Source organism: Calonectris borealis, chromosome 20 (assembly GCF_964195595.1).
Source record: "Calonectris borealis chromosome 20, bCalBor7.hap1.2, whole genome shotgun sequence".
Taxonomy (NCBI): Eukaryota; Metazoa; Chordata; class Aves; order Procellariiformes; family Procellariidae; genus Calonectris; species Calonectris borealis.
Genome location: NC_134331.1, coordinates 11,493,282 through 11,508,039, shown reverse-complemented (window position 1 = coordinate 11,508,039; position 14,758 = coordinate 11,493,282). Strand labels below are relative to the sequence as shown.

Genomic DNA, 14,758 nt, shown 5'->3' with positions numbered 1-14,758 from the left:
GTAAATTTAAGCTGAGGCCAAATCCATGGAAGTTACAAAAGCTAGAGATGCAAACGGGAACTGTGAAGTGATATATGCCGAGTGATGAGAACTCAGAGTGAAACAGGATATTAATTGTAAGAAATGTGAAGTCCTAATTTCTCCCCAGCTCCCCAGATAGAAAGAGTGGAAATAAATGCCTCGAAGTAGGATATTCTTGGTGAATTAGAGTGAGTGTTTTCATTTTATCTTCCTAATAATGATTTAAGATGACTTTTGCATGAATTTAAGCACTATAAAGAAATGAAAGCCTGGGAGGAAGATGGTTCTGTGGAAGATTTCCATGTTAAAATATTGAGAATGATGTTCAAAAGCATTTAAGTGACTTATAGCCTACATCTCCCGAACTTAAACTCTTAAGAGAAAACATTTTAAAGGTGCCTGGGGGTGCAATTACGCTTTACAGCTTGAACAGTCCTAACCATTCCTTTCCCTTTTTGTTCAGACTCCAGTCAAGGCCCCTTCCACCGCGCCTTTCAACCTATCAGACCCTGCGCAGGGTGAGTGCAAACACTTAAACCAGCAAAATAAGCATTTTTTTTCTCTTCAGGTTAGCAAAGGATCCAGCCCCTCCCCGAACTTGTATGAAGGAAGGATGAAATGACAGCTGGGTCAGCTCTTCAGTCTGACCTCTTCCAACGCGTAACTTCACCCAAGGGGTATCAAAATCAAACTTTCATTTTCAAAAATTACTTTAGGAGCTAAATACAGATTTTACTTTTTTACCAAGCCTTTGGCTCTTTAAAGCTCAAGTCCTTTTGGGAATGAGACTCCATGTCCTCAAGAATTAATTTATTTTTCATTAGACATCTCTCGGTTGCTTTACAAGGATTATGCCAGCCCCCCACGAACTCCACGGCACCCTCTCGCTCTCCGACACGGACGCCACGTCAAGTCTGCAACCGTGAACCGAAAATGAGCCCGGGGATGCAGATGAGGGAATTGCAACCAGTGCCAGGAACAGGCAGCCGTGAGGATGCCCCAGGCAGGGCTCTGGGCTGCTTCTTCATGGGAAAGGTGTCTGAAGTCTCCAGTCCGGCCCCAACTCCCACCTGAACGCCTTAATCTGTTATTATACCCCAAAACCTGAACCCACCGAGCGGTTCCCCCCCTCGGGAGTTTATAGGTGCTGCTCGGTGGGAAGCGGCTCCGGCAGTTGCTTTGCAGGACCAACGCTCAACCCCATCCCCCACCGGATTGCCTCTCCACGCACAACCCAGCCGCCCGGGGCCGTGAAGCGCTTCTCCCCCCTGCTGCAAATCCACGGGGAGCAGGAGGCGGTGCGCTCGGCCCGTGCAGGGCACCCGCTCCGCCGTCCTTCTGCCGGCCCGGGAACGGCGGGGCCCGCGGTGCCTCCCCGCAGCCTGACGGGGCCTGACCCCCCGGGCTGCGGCCTGTGGGGACAGCCCGGGCCCGGCCTCCCCGCCCGGCGGAACCGGCGCCGGGCCGCCCCCGCCTCAGCCAGCGACCCACGGCCCGCCCCCGCCACCGGAAACGCCGACCCGGAAGGCGTTTAGAGGTCATGGCGGGCAAGATGGCGGCGCCCAGGCGGTGAGGGGAGAGGGCGGCGGGAGCACCGCTGCGGCCATGAGTGCCGCCCGCCGCTGCAGCCCGCCCCGGGCGCTGGCAGGTACCGCCGCCCGCGGGGTAGCGAGGCCCCGGCGGGGACTGGGGGCGGAGGGGGACCGCGCCTAGCGCTGTGCGAGGCCGGTGGGGCGGGCAGGGCCGGGGCCGGGCCGACCCTGGGGCTGTGAGTAGTCCCTGGGGCTCCTCTATATAGTGATATACAGAGCCAGTATATCTCTCTATATATGTTTCTGTATAGGGATATAGGTGTCTTGTCACGCAGGGGTGTCCTCTTGACGCGTTTGACTTTGGTGCTGCCCTGTGTCAGCTGCTTCCTTTCAGCGCTGCTTGTGTCATTTTGCCAAGATAATTTTGTCAATAGCGTATAGAGATAGTAATGGAACAATAAACTAAAAATGCATCTCTGGGGAGCTGAGAGATCTGGAAGAAAACCCCAAAACCATTAGGGCAATACGCTTTCAGTTCTTTCACCTGGAGCTTGCAAACGTGTTTCTCCCCACCCGAGCAGCCCTGGTTCCCATTTGTTGGGGTGTTTTGTCTCACCGCTGGCAATAGACACTGTAGTCTGAATTAGAAGCAAACTCAGTGGCAGAGAAGGAGCTGGAATCTAATGTTCTTTCTTTTTTTTTTTTTTTTTTCTTTAAGTAGGATTGTTTGTCTGGCATTTGAAGAACACTGGAATACGGCAGATACCATGCCAGTTCGTGCATCTATGCCGTGTAGCCAATGACAGATTGATTACATTTCAGTACTTTAACTTTCTCAAACGAATGGTAAGTCAGGGAGTGTATTTATCCCGTGTTTCTCATCCTTTAATTCATTTTGTCCCATGTGATGAGTCAAAATGGAGATTAGTTGATAAAAAAAGTATTTTTCTTATCAGCCAAGCTCAGGCGATTCCAAGCGTCTCCTTTTCTGCACTGCATCAGGATTAAGCACTTGACATCTAAAACATTTCAGGTTGGAGAAAACCTGCTGTAGCAAGGACAATGCCCTGTGCTGCAGGGTGTCCTCTGCTTGACAGGGGGCTTGCCTTTGGAGCAGGGCGCTCATCTCCTGTTGAGAAACATGAGATGAAATGATTTCTAAAGTTATTATTTATAAAATTGCTAATAAGAAAGTCAACTCTTGGCTAGCAGTCATACAAGTGGTAGATGGAACTCACTTGTGGAGGTAATGTGTTCTGACTGAAGAGTTAATCAGTTAATTTGAATCAAAACTCCTGAGCTCATTAACTTAATGGGTTACATTCTGTAGTGTGCTGTTAGTTTTAGGTGTTAAAAGAGCTGTAATTATCATTCAAATTCTTAAAACTGTTTCTTCTTCTCCGAACAGTTGTATTGCATATAAGAGGATGGTAGTAAAAGACATATTTTGTTCTTCCCTGAGTTGTGTCCTGTTCATTGTACTTTGGAGCTATATCTGTGAAATATGGATAAGACTTAGAGCTAATGACTGCTTTGACCCCAAGGACTGTGTACATCTGTTGGTATTTTTTGAGCTTCAGTCCTGTATGAAGCAAGAGATGGGGGTCCCCAGCACTTCTCAAATTCTTTTTTTTGCTGTTGATTTGATCTGTATTCACATCACCCATTCAGAATTTCATATCCCTCTCCCTCATTATAATTATTAATGTGTACTTTAAACCATGATTAGTTGAAAGCTCAGTCTTTTTATGTCTGTCATGTGCTTGAAATATATTTAATATTTTGGGAAAGAAAATAGAACGATAGGAGAAGCTGAATGCTCTTTTTCTTATTCTGTGTTTTATTCTGTAAGAGTACTAAAAGAGAGGAAACAACCGACTCCTAACTTTCTGTTCAATTTGAACTCCTGTTGAAATTGTTGTCTAGTTAATTAGCATAAAGTTTGGCATAAATAGTAATAGCCTAATGTGGGAGATGATTTTATATCATAGGAGGTGGCATTTTTCTGATTTTTTTCATATCTTAAAGATGCAAAAAGTTTAGTGCTTATATTTGGAGACTGGAGTTGTTATGAGCATGTGTGTACCTCTGCTTAAAGCTGAATTGACTGCTTGTAAATCAAACAATATTATCTGGTGGTTTTGAATATGAATAGAGTTTGCTGTTGAAGCTACGGGGGAGGAAATAGTTTTATCCAGAAGCTTAAGTGAACATTACTGATGCAGTTGTGAGTTGAAAAGCTGCTTTTGTAATATCTTGTCCAACTTCAGAAACCTTTTTGCATGTGAAATAAGTGTTTGAAACTCAGGCTAACTCGTTGTGTCATCATAGGAAGTAATTCTCCTAACAATAAGAAAAATGTAGCAATAATATTGATGTTGTTAATAACCTGAAATGGACAGAAATATCTTCTTAACTATTCACCTTAACATTTCTCATTCTATTTAGTATGTAACGCAATACAACAAAGACCTCAGCCAACGAGCCAAACCTAAGTCTGATTCAATTGCATCTCCTTTTCGTGAGCTTCAGCAATTGGATCAAGAAAAAAAGGTTATTCACAAGATTAGACCAATTTCACCTGTTCTTCAACCTGTGTCTGAGACATCAAGCAGAAATGAGTTGAGAGAAGTGAAGTCAGCTGCAGAAACTGAAGACTCAGTCACACCAGTAAGAGCAGAATCCAAAGATGACAGACAATGGAAAGAAATGAAGCTACGGCTGGATGATTTGCCAGGAATTTTGGCACGCTTGTCCAAAATTAAGCTTACAGGTACTACTGGTAATTTTTTCACTTCTGTGCATCCTGTTTGATATCAGACTTCTTTAGTGTGTTACTGCTACTCTGTAGGTTTTTGTGTGATAATTCCCACTTTACTGACACAAAGTACCTGGGTCAATTCCATCAAATGTGTGCAGGGAAAAATTGTTTTATGGAAGCATTTAATAGTTTTTCCATTAAATTTGTTTAAAAACAGTGAGGAGGAGCTTGCATTGTATTGTTAGCTAGCTTTTGGGAATCATAAGCAAGCATTAGTACAAAAAATACGGTGAAACTGGGTTAGGAAGTGAATTTACAAGCATTGTATTAGGTATTTAAAGTCGTCTTGGTTAAGTTTACCAGTATTCTGTCTTATTTACTTACCTTTCACTTTAGTACTGCTTATTGTGAAATTAGTATTAAAAGTACCAACAAAAGATAATCTGAATAATTTCATATCTTATAATGGAAAATGTTTGAGTGTGACTAATTAAATTTTCTAAAATAAGGTATAATTTACTTTTCTAGTCAATGATAATGTTGTATCTTCAAACCAGCAGTTTGTTAAGCAACTGCCTTGTAGCCTAGCTACATTTTCCCTTGTCCTAATAGTAATACTTAACAACTATAAATTACTGCTTTGCCAATAGGTAGTGCTATATATACTTTTATGTCTAAGGAAACTCTAATGATCTGAGCAAAGCCTTACATCTTGTCTGTATCAGGGCCAAGAACAGAAATACAATTTCCTAAGTCCCTACTGTGGTGCTCTCTCCAGTGGGTGAAATAAATTCTTGATAATAAAACTGTTGTTCTTTGCCATAACAATTTGTTATAATAAAAATCCTGAATTCAGTTTACTTTTTGAAACTTTTTGTCTTGCAATATATACGTTTTTGTTGTTTGTTGCTCTGTGGAAAAATTGTACTGACCACATACAGTGTACAATGGTCATTTAAATTTTTCTCTAATAAAAAGCCTTATAGTTCTCAGTATTGATGAGACATCTCATGTTTTGGAATTGGCAAAACTGATCTTGTCTGTACATCCAAATGTTCTTCCTCATTATTTTTAAAAACCTCAAGGTTTTGTGATGGTAAAGAGTTGGGTTAGTAGACTTGAGGGATGAAAAGCATGTCTTTTGGTATTTTACCCTGTCACTTTTATATGGTAAAAGCCTTGGTAATCTCAAATTGAGGTATATAAACTCTTACTGGCACATTTAGCAGTTATCAGGATTATTGCACTTCAGATTTGCAACAGTTTTGTGGCACATGCAACCTCAACTATTGCCTCTTCTTTCTTTCTGCGTAATACAGGTCTTGCCTTTTTCTCCCCCACGCTGTTCAGTTTTAGTAATACTTTGTTCCTGTTGGGCTCACCATGGATAACTGATAAGTGCTGTATGAACAATTAGCACTTCTGGCATATTTTCAATGAGGTGATTTTATTTAAGTGGCTTTTTTAGTGAACTTGAAAGCTAGAATCAAATTAAAAAATCTCAATAGATCCCGAAATTAAAAGTTAAAATGCAATGATTAAGTGACTGCCTTAAAAGAGGGGCAGAATGAACTGTTGTTGCAGATATTCCTTAGGGGTAAGCTCAGTGTTAGTACCACATCAGAGTATTACTGGTGCCCCTCAAAATGGGAGTCTCAAGAACTGCAGCAAGATGGAAGAGTGTCTTTTTCTGGAGAAAATAACTTGATGTGATACTTTTGTTGTGAGGGCTCGCTGTTGCTGCCAAAATTTTCAACAGCTTCTAGTAGACTCTTTTTTAAATGCAAAAGGCAATATTGACAGGCAAGAAAGTACCACTCTGATGTTAAAATAGGGTGTTCCCTCCTGTGGAAGGCAAAGGTTACAGAATTTAATTCGCTTCATGCTTGTCTGTTGTTTTGTATGAGTCTTCGTTTTGAGATGTGCTGTTCTGATTCAAGGTAAGTGTAGTAAATTTTGTACCTGTTGAGAAGGCATAGAGATATAGAAAAAACCTTAATCTCTCTTCTTGTTGTGATCTTTATGTATTTGGTAGGGAAGATGGTCTGGGGTGGGGAGATTTTTTTGGAAGTAGGAAGTGTAAAAGAGTAAGTGGGATGAAGAGAGGTTTGTAGAAGGGGAGTTCTGTTGTTGGTCTTTATTGGTGACAGGATGCTGTAGGAGACAGGAGCAGGAAAAACATTGGGTCTAGTGTGCGGAGCAAGGAAGTAGCTTTTTTCCAACTTGTGTAATCATTTAGACAAATTATATATTCTGTAAAGAATATGGTGGTGTAGTTCTTTGATTTTTTTTTTTTTTAAAGAAAAATAAATTCTCTGAGGTCAGTTTTTAAGTTACAAATGACACACAACTCAATTTCTTTCACCCATGAAGTTCTGATAGATCTCATATCCTGTGTGGTTTTTTTGGCAGACTTTTTATTTATACTTTTTAGAGTATGAAATAACAAAAAAACAAACTCTGCATTATGCTAAAATGGGACTTCCTTATGTCCTGTTCTTTTCCCGCTGCTGAAGTAAAGAGAATGTTTGTTTGTATTCTGAACTATAATTCACCTTTGAAAGGAAATGAGTTTAGCTATTACCCTACCCTCCTGCTTCATGTAAACTGCAGCTCTTATGACTCTGCCATTAGAAGCTCTGCCTTAACAACAGGAAAAGATTTTTATTTATATTCTTTTGCCACAGAAAACAATTAGAGAACTTTTAATTACTTGTCGCATAATCTACCTTTTTGGGTTCAATTTCCATCCTTTCCTTCTCTGTGGTGATCTCTGTTGGCTGCTGTCTGAACAGCTGTATCTTACCATCCAGGCACTTGGAAAGCTAATGCATCTGTCTGATTAAGTTTTCAGAATTATAAATGTCATTGTTTTCAACTTTAGGATAAAGTTTACGTGTCACTTAAAATAGGAGAGAGAGATGTGAAGTCATGGTAGTAGGAGTAAATTCTAATAATTTATAATGCAAACACATTAAGAATTTCAGGTTGTCTCACCTTCTTAAATTTAACTTCAAGTTTACATTTAAGTTATGTTTTCCCTAGTGATCGCAGATGAAAACTAAGATGAGCTATATGCAAAAACACAGGAAAATTAAACTTCAGTTTTTAATTTGGGGGAGGTGTGATGAAGGCACGATATGAAAAATGCTTAGTATTCTCATTTGGTATTTCTCTATGGTTTGTGAACATTTTCTCATTGTTGCTCCTGTAGTAAAGGATGTCTTGCACATTGCTCTTTTGGTGAGGACAACCAGCTAGATGTATGGCACCTTATGTAGCACCTGTCCGAGAAGTGGATGTATCAACATGGGTCAGATGTAAACTTAACTGCTAATTTCTAAACAGCTGTAGAATTTTTAATCTAACTTGCAAGCTCATTGAGGAAGGAGCTGTGTTTTTGCTATATCTCTAGCTCTGCTGTGCCAGGAAGATTGAGTCCTGACTCCAGGCTGCCATAACACGGATCTCCTGTAGAAAGTCACACTAGAGCCCATATGTTTCAAACATTTATCTGCCTTCCCTTTATCCTGTGTTTTAATATACTACAGTTAACATTTTTATTTGTGTTCACAAACGTATTAATTTGTCTAAAGATTCTTTTTTAATTCACAATTGTGTATTAACTGGTTGTTGTTTACCCAGAGATCATATGCAAAGTCACAGTCTCTCCCCCTAAGTCTTTGTATTCTTTTACAGCATCTTATTGCAAGGCACTTTTACCTCCCAACTCTTAAAAGGTGTTTTAGAGTTTCGGTAGTATTTTCTTCAAAGTACGTTTTAATAGTCAATCCATTGAAGCATGATGAACGTTGCTTTTCTGTTCTGATTACTGAAGACTTTGTTTCAGATCTCACCAGAGCGGCTTCTGCAGTTGGTATCTTGCTTTGGTTCAGCGTGTGCAGTATCCATGCAGAATCACGGGGACCTGCAAGGGACACTTCTAAGCTAATCTATTTTCCCTCAAGTCAGGATCACCTTTAGGTATATCATTCCTGACCTGGTGTTGCTTTGTCCGTTCCTAAAACCAAGCAGGGAATATACAGCTTCCCTGGGCAGTCTGCAGCAGTGTGTTACTGCCCTTCCCTTACTGCTGAAAAGTGTCTCTAACAGAAACCCTCCTTTGCTTCACTTTAAGTATGTTACTATTTCTCCAAACACTAAGAACTTTCTCAAAGTAAGCTGCTGTTTTGCTGTGTTTCTCTCATTGAGGATGTGAGATGTTGTTTGGTTATATCTAGCTCTCGGAGAGTTCAACCCGCTATCTTATTAATGTTATGTAAGAATTGTTGACAGCAAGTTTTGTCTGGTTCTGTCGTGGTCTATACCTTAGAGCTAAAATAGTCCAGCCTGAGGTGTTTCCACCTCTGCAAATCTGGAGTAATTAGTCATCTTTATTAGAATCATTCCAGGGTTTACTGTGGAATGATCAGAATCAAACCTGCTGTGCTTTTTCCTCATCTAAGTGTAATGTTATGGACAGAATCACAAGATTGATATAATCAATTCTCTGAGGAAGCCCATAAATTTGTTTGATGTTTATTTTTAAGGTAAAGATTTACATATCATTTTGATGCCGTCTGATCATGAGTAGTTCCTTCCACAGGCAGGAGGATGTGGACGTTCTCCAATCAGGTGCCAAAATTCTTTTAAAGATAGATTTGGAAGCATCTATGCTTTAGTTTTCAAATCTTTTTTGAAATATGTGAATCTTGGTACAGAGAAAACATATTTCATAAATTGAAACAGGAGGCTCTGGCTTGACATGGAAAAAAAGTTTCGCCATGAGGACAGTCAAACTTGGTGCAGGTTGCCCAGAGATGATGTGAAATTTCCATCCTTGGCAAAGACAAAGCCCTAAGGGACCTGGCCTGAATTCAGCATTGACCCTGCTTTGAGCAGGAGGTTGGACTCGATGATCACCTGAGATCCCTTCCAATCTGAATTACTCTGTGTTGTTGCTAGACAATGTTAGACAAAAACCTAGGAGTAAAGACTGCCAGCTAGAAAATTGTGCATGGTTTCTACATCATGGACTTACTGACCTACATTTAAGATTTGCAAAGTGGACAAATATGATAATTTATAAGCATTTTCAGTTTTGGAGACTAAAATAGAGCATTTTTTCATATGTACCCTTTTACGGAAATAATCCTATCTTGTTTACTAGAAAACAGCTGGAATTTATTGGATGTATTGCTTACATATGAATTTGTGCCTCTGCGTTAGCGATCCTTTAGCACAAAAGAGTTGAACTGGAAATCAGAAGCCTGAGATGTTTGCTGCTGACTTACAATGTGATCATGAACATCCTGCTTTGTCTCTGTCTGTTGCATATTTGTAAAATGAAGATGATGGATATCCAGCTTTGCATGATGACTCTTGAGTGTTACCAAACCGCTACGTAATGGAGCAACAATGACTAAATAAGGTGCCTGTGTTGTGTTCGTAGGCTAAAAATCTGGTAACAGCCGTGCTAGTAAAAAAAATCCATTTGCTTTAGTGGAGTTCCGGTACATTTCCATCTTATTCTGTAATAATGGCATTTATTATGGCATTTATTCTTTAAATGGTAGCTTTAATATAGCCAGAAACTTTGACAAAGATTTATCGGTATATATTGTTTAGATTAATACTAGTCTACATTTATTCTCAGTTCTAAATATATTTCATATGCCTGTCAAAGTAGTTCTCATTTTGTGATTATTAAAACGGTAACTATTATCCTATCAAAGAGACAAAGCTTAATAGTGGTAGCTTTCTGGCAGTTTGTTTTCCATGCTACAAGGAAAACTAATGAAATAAAAATAAACTATTATTACAATCTATTTTTTGCGAAGCATTTTAAAATTGTTCAATGGTAAAAAGAGATTATCTGCTCTGTTCTTAGTATTGCACTTGAATTTTATATGATATGATGCAAAGACTTGTTTCAAATTATTGTCCCAAATTTAAATTTGCTTCAGGAGTTTGGCCTTCTTTAGTGTGCAGGTTATAGTCTGCAACAAAACTTAGGTAAGCCTACACCCAAACAAATCTAAGTTTATAAAGGAAACATTGGTCAGATGTATAGCACTAATACTGATGCTACATTTAGCTTTCCAAAAACCAAAGTGTGAAAAGTCTGGAAGGAAAATTCCACTAGGTTTTGGAATGCTGGCTTCCTTTAAGGAGTATATAAACATTTGTAGTAAAACAGTGAAATTGTTTCTTAAATTAAAGTAGAAATGCATTTGCTTTTGTCCTTTCATATGTAGTGATATATCATCAGTACAGGAGTAGAAAGGAAATCTAAAGCTGAATTGGTTTGCTTTGGCTTTCTACGCTTTTATTTTGGTTTGGCTACTTTTTAATAGGAGGTAAACAAAATATGGCATAGTGATTCACATGCTATAAATACAAATACAGGGACTTACAAAGGCAGATCACGTTACAATGAAGCTGAAGAGGAATGTAAAGAATACTGTACACTGTAGGCTTTTTGAATGTGTTTTTATGTTAGAAACATCTTAATTCACTCTTTTTGTCACCAATCCATTAGCATTTTCTTTTTCATTTACGTTGAAATTGGAGACAAATGTCCCTTGTTAATTTTTGTTAAAGCTTAAAGATGTTTAAAAGACGGAAAATTAGGTTTAGGCTGAGATCATAAGTTTAAATCCTGGCTTCTTTTTGAAGAGCATATATAATGCCAACTCTCATCAACAAATCTTGAAAGGATCAATTCCATCTATTATGCAATAAAGTGAAGTTAATTTGGCCCCTAAAGCACTAAACTAACAGGGATTAAAAAACAAACAGAATCAATTACCTCATTCCCTTGATGTGATCTCAATTAAATATACTTTTCCTCCATGAGGAAGGTAGAAGAGTAAATTATTGCTTCCACAGTAAAAGAAAATAAACTTCCCAATCCAAAGGGAACATTTTCTTATTTACTCTTAACGCGTTGCATTTGAATTGCTGCGCAATGAGACAAGCAGGGGATGCCTAGTGTTCAGAGCACTGCCCAAACAACTAAAAATACCTGTTCCAGTGGGATAAGTGAGGGGATGTGCTACAACCTTTTTTTAATGAGATCCTGATAAGTCAGACCGAAATGACTGGCTGAAATTAATCTGGAGAAATCAATGGGGACTTTAATTAGTGCTGTAGCTGTACAGTATTAGAGTTTCTTTGAGGTCAGTGTAATGGTAATGTTACACTGACTGTTTGCCAATCTGCTTCACCTTTCTTCTTCAGTAAATGAGTTGGTGTTTTCCCATAATAAATTGGTGTAAAGTGCTCTCTAAGATAAGTTTTAATTAAATTTTTGTCTAGAAGTGAACGCGTGATTTATTATGCAAAAAAATGAATGCAATCACTCTTAGAAATGCAAACGCCACTGTTTCGCCATCATCTTTTCAGTGTATTTTTTAACTCTATCGGTTGTAAACCAATGCATTTCATATTTTCTTGTGCACTCTACTAAGAAGGATCCATGAGTTCTGAAACCAAGGTGCTGTTGTATTTATATAATAAATGGGGTCCAGTCTTTCAGAAATGATCCGTACCTGCATGTCCGTTAGTCCGTCTGGTGGGGTTACAGAATCTGTGGTTATTTCACAGCTTCTCGGAGGGGTAAGGCTCCATCGTAGATTCGCTGTATGTCAGAAGTAGCCGAAGGGCAGCGAGAGCCCGGCGCTGCCCTCGGCGATGCTGTCGCGGTGAATCGAAGGCAGGGGGCTTGCCTTGGTGTCGGGCAGAGACCCTGACCCCGCGCCTCGCAGCCAGCCTGGGCGACAGCCGTCTGCACAGCACCCTCTGAATCCCTAACAGGGCTAAATGATGAACATAGTTATCTACATTATTATAATAATAATCAGCTGCCAATAGATTTTAATACTTAGAGGAAAGTTTTGATGAGCAGCAAGTTTTCTTCACTGTCTTGTTAGGATTAAATCCTAAGGTTCTTATGCAGGCACAGTTCTTAAAATTAGCGCTTTGCATGTGCATCCTTGCTGGCAGGTCTCTGCCGTGACATTCAGTTTTTCATCTCACGTAACGCTACTTAGTAGATAATCCAGGTATTTTCAGTCAGCAGAAGTTATTTATGTGTCATTTACCTTCAGACAAACAGGAGATTTGGTAGCAATCGGGAAGATAAGAACATTTTGATTCTTTGATTTGAGCTAGCTGAGGTCTGGAACATGTAATTACATGCAAAATATTATTTAAATACTTTCTGTTTAATAAATATTAATTTTAGATTGTAAGGTTCAAGGTCATGAGCAAGATATTCAGTAAATGTGCTGACTTTTGTAGTATAAGAAATTTTTCATGTTGTGTTATTTCTTGCCAAAAGTGAGGTTCGTAAGACCTATTATTTGGGTAATTACAATATGAGGACTGAGACTTGGGTAACTTTCATTTTAAGGATGTGATTTGCAGTGCTGTACTAAAGTTATAATTATGGATGACAAAACTGAAATGGATTTTTATTAATCCACTCAGATTTTGAGGCCTTTAAATATTGCTAGGTCCATGTGATTGTATGATTGTACCTTCTGCCTGAAGCGGGCATGTCAAATGGGAACAGTGTGGGCAAATCCTCATACAGTGAAGTTACTGGCTTCACCAGCTGTAGCCTACAAGCCCTGAGTCTCTTTTTGACTTTCTGCACTGCTTAAGTTCCTGCTATAATTTGATATAATGCATATCTCTCAGTTTTTCTCCCATGTTAGACTTTGCAATGGCGTTGGAGTTACTCGAACAAATGTATCTCATGTACATGTTGCATGAGGCAGTTTGATCTTGTAGCAAATCCATAAAATAGGGAATACAGGCATAAATTTTATTCTCACCTCTTCTACTAATGTGCGGATGCTTCTGGGTTTCTCATTTCATCCCTGGCAGCTCTCCTTCTCATCTTTGACTTCTTTATGTAGAGTATTAGTATTAATTGTACGTAGTTCCTGGAGCTACTTTGATCCATAAGAGTAGTAAAAAGTTAATCTGCACAAGGATTCTTACAGGGTTTAAAAACCTTAACTCTAGTAGAAAGGAGACGGTTTCTTGTTGATGCCTTGAACTGTGCTCTCGCTTGTGTTGCAGCTCTGGTTGTAAGCACCGCGTCTGCTGGCTTTGCCATGGCCCCGGTCCCTTTTGACCTGACCTGTTTCCTGCTCGCCTCCCTCGGAACTGGACTGGCGTCCTGTGCTGCCAACTCCATCAATCAGGTCAGTCCATCTCTTCATCTGTACCGCCAACTGGTGTCGTCCTGCCTTCTGAAATACTGCCAAGGGGTGTAAATGGATGGCTGGGAGCGCTGTGCCTTCAGCTGCCGCGCAAGCTCCGAGCCACTAAAACTGACACCGCGAAAGCAATATGTGTCTGCAAATTAAAGTATAGTTGCTAGGCACAGGGTGTTTATTCAGAATGGAAATGATGAGGTTTTAAGCCTCCCAATAATAATGTTTATCTTGATAATACCAAGCCTGGGTCACTGCAAATGAGAAAGGAAGAACTGTGTAATTGGAGTACAAGAATAGCCATCGGGGCTCCAGCCTTATGAGCCTGGTTACTCGGTTGCATTATTGTATGACCTTGTCGGATCTGTCTAAAGGATAGCTCAGAGCACCTTTCTGAACTTCTGTAGAGGGACTTCGGTGGGGTTTGTGTGCTTCAGTTCAGGCTGCAATCAGGGAATCCCATGCATCTATAAAACATACTGTAAGTCTCTGTCATGTGGTAGCTGTTTTATGCCAGAGATGTTCCAGGTGCTTGAACTTGAGCCTTCTTGCATGCGTGAATGTGCCCATGGAGCTTCATGCTGATCTCTCAGCTCTCTTGCAATCCAGCTGTGAAGCAAAGTTGCTGTTAGGCTCTTCCTAAGTCCCAAAGGAGAGCCTAACTATTGAAGAGGTAACCCCACTTGTGGTGTTGAAAGGAGTTACAAAGCATAGTAGTCACGGTCGCTTTGGGTTGTAAATATGGCCTGGAAAAAGAAGTGGCAGTAGCAGTGCCACCTTTGAGAGCACTTTGAGAGCAATGACTTGGGAGATGGGGGGGGCTGAGTCCTGGGACCCTGCTAAGGGACCGGGGCATGGAGGTTTCCCATGACCTACATCCTGGAGTCACCTTGATTGAGTCGGGCTCCTTGATTTTTACACCTTGTGACACCTCAGCTGTAGGCACCCGATGTGCTTTTTGAGATTGCACCCGTAAGTACACATCTTGCTCACACTGAAGTAACCCTAAAACAGGTTTTACTGTTTGTTTTCACTGAGCTTAAGATTGGGGTAGGCAGCTAACTTCCTGTCTGTTTTCTCTGCAAAATAGGAAGGATGCAGCATGATTTTTAGTTGCTTGGAAATATTTAGGTAGCCTGCCTAACTTGAAAACACTTAGGTAGCCTTCAAAAAAAATTTTAAGACAGGCACACTATTTTCTGACGTATACATTT

At 40.1% G+C, this 14,758-nt stretch overlaps 1 protein-coding gene across 2 annotated transcripts in view; it reads left to right on the top strand.

Moving 5' to 3' along the window:
- Positions 1 to 1,410: 1,410 nt before the first annotated feature.
- Positions 1,411 to 14,758, top strand: part of COX10 (cytochrome c oxidase assembly factor heme A:farnesyltransferase COX10) — a 107,015-nt gene continuing 93,667 nt past the window's right edge. Inside the window, exons 1-4 of one of the 2 annotated variants that reach the window (XM_075169811.1) lie at positions 1,411 to 1,669; positions 2,272 to 2,399; positions 4,002 to 4,326; positions 13,408 to 13,532. In XM_075169811.1, the coding sequence (XP_075025912.1) occupies positions 1,627 to 1,669; positions 2,272 to 2,399; positions 4,002 to 4,326; positions 13,408 to 13,532 (621 nt within the window). In that variant the 5' untranslated portion in view covers positions 1,411 to 1,626. The remainder of the gene's footprint in view (positions 1,670 to 2,271; positions 2,400 to 4,001; positions 4,327 to 13,407; positions 13,533 to 14,758) is intronic. The other variant, XM_075169810.1, reaches the window with a different exon arrangement.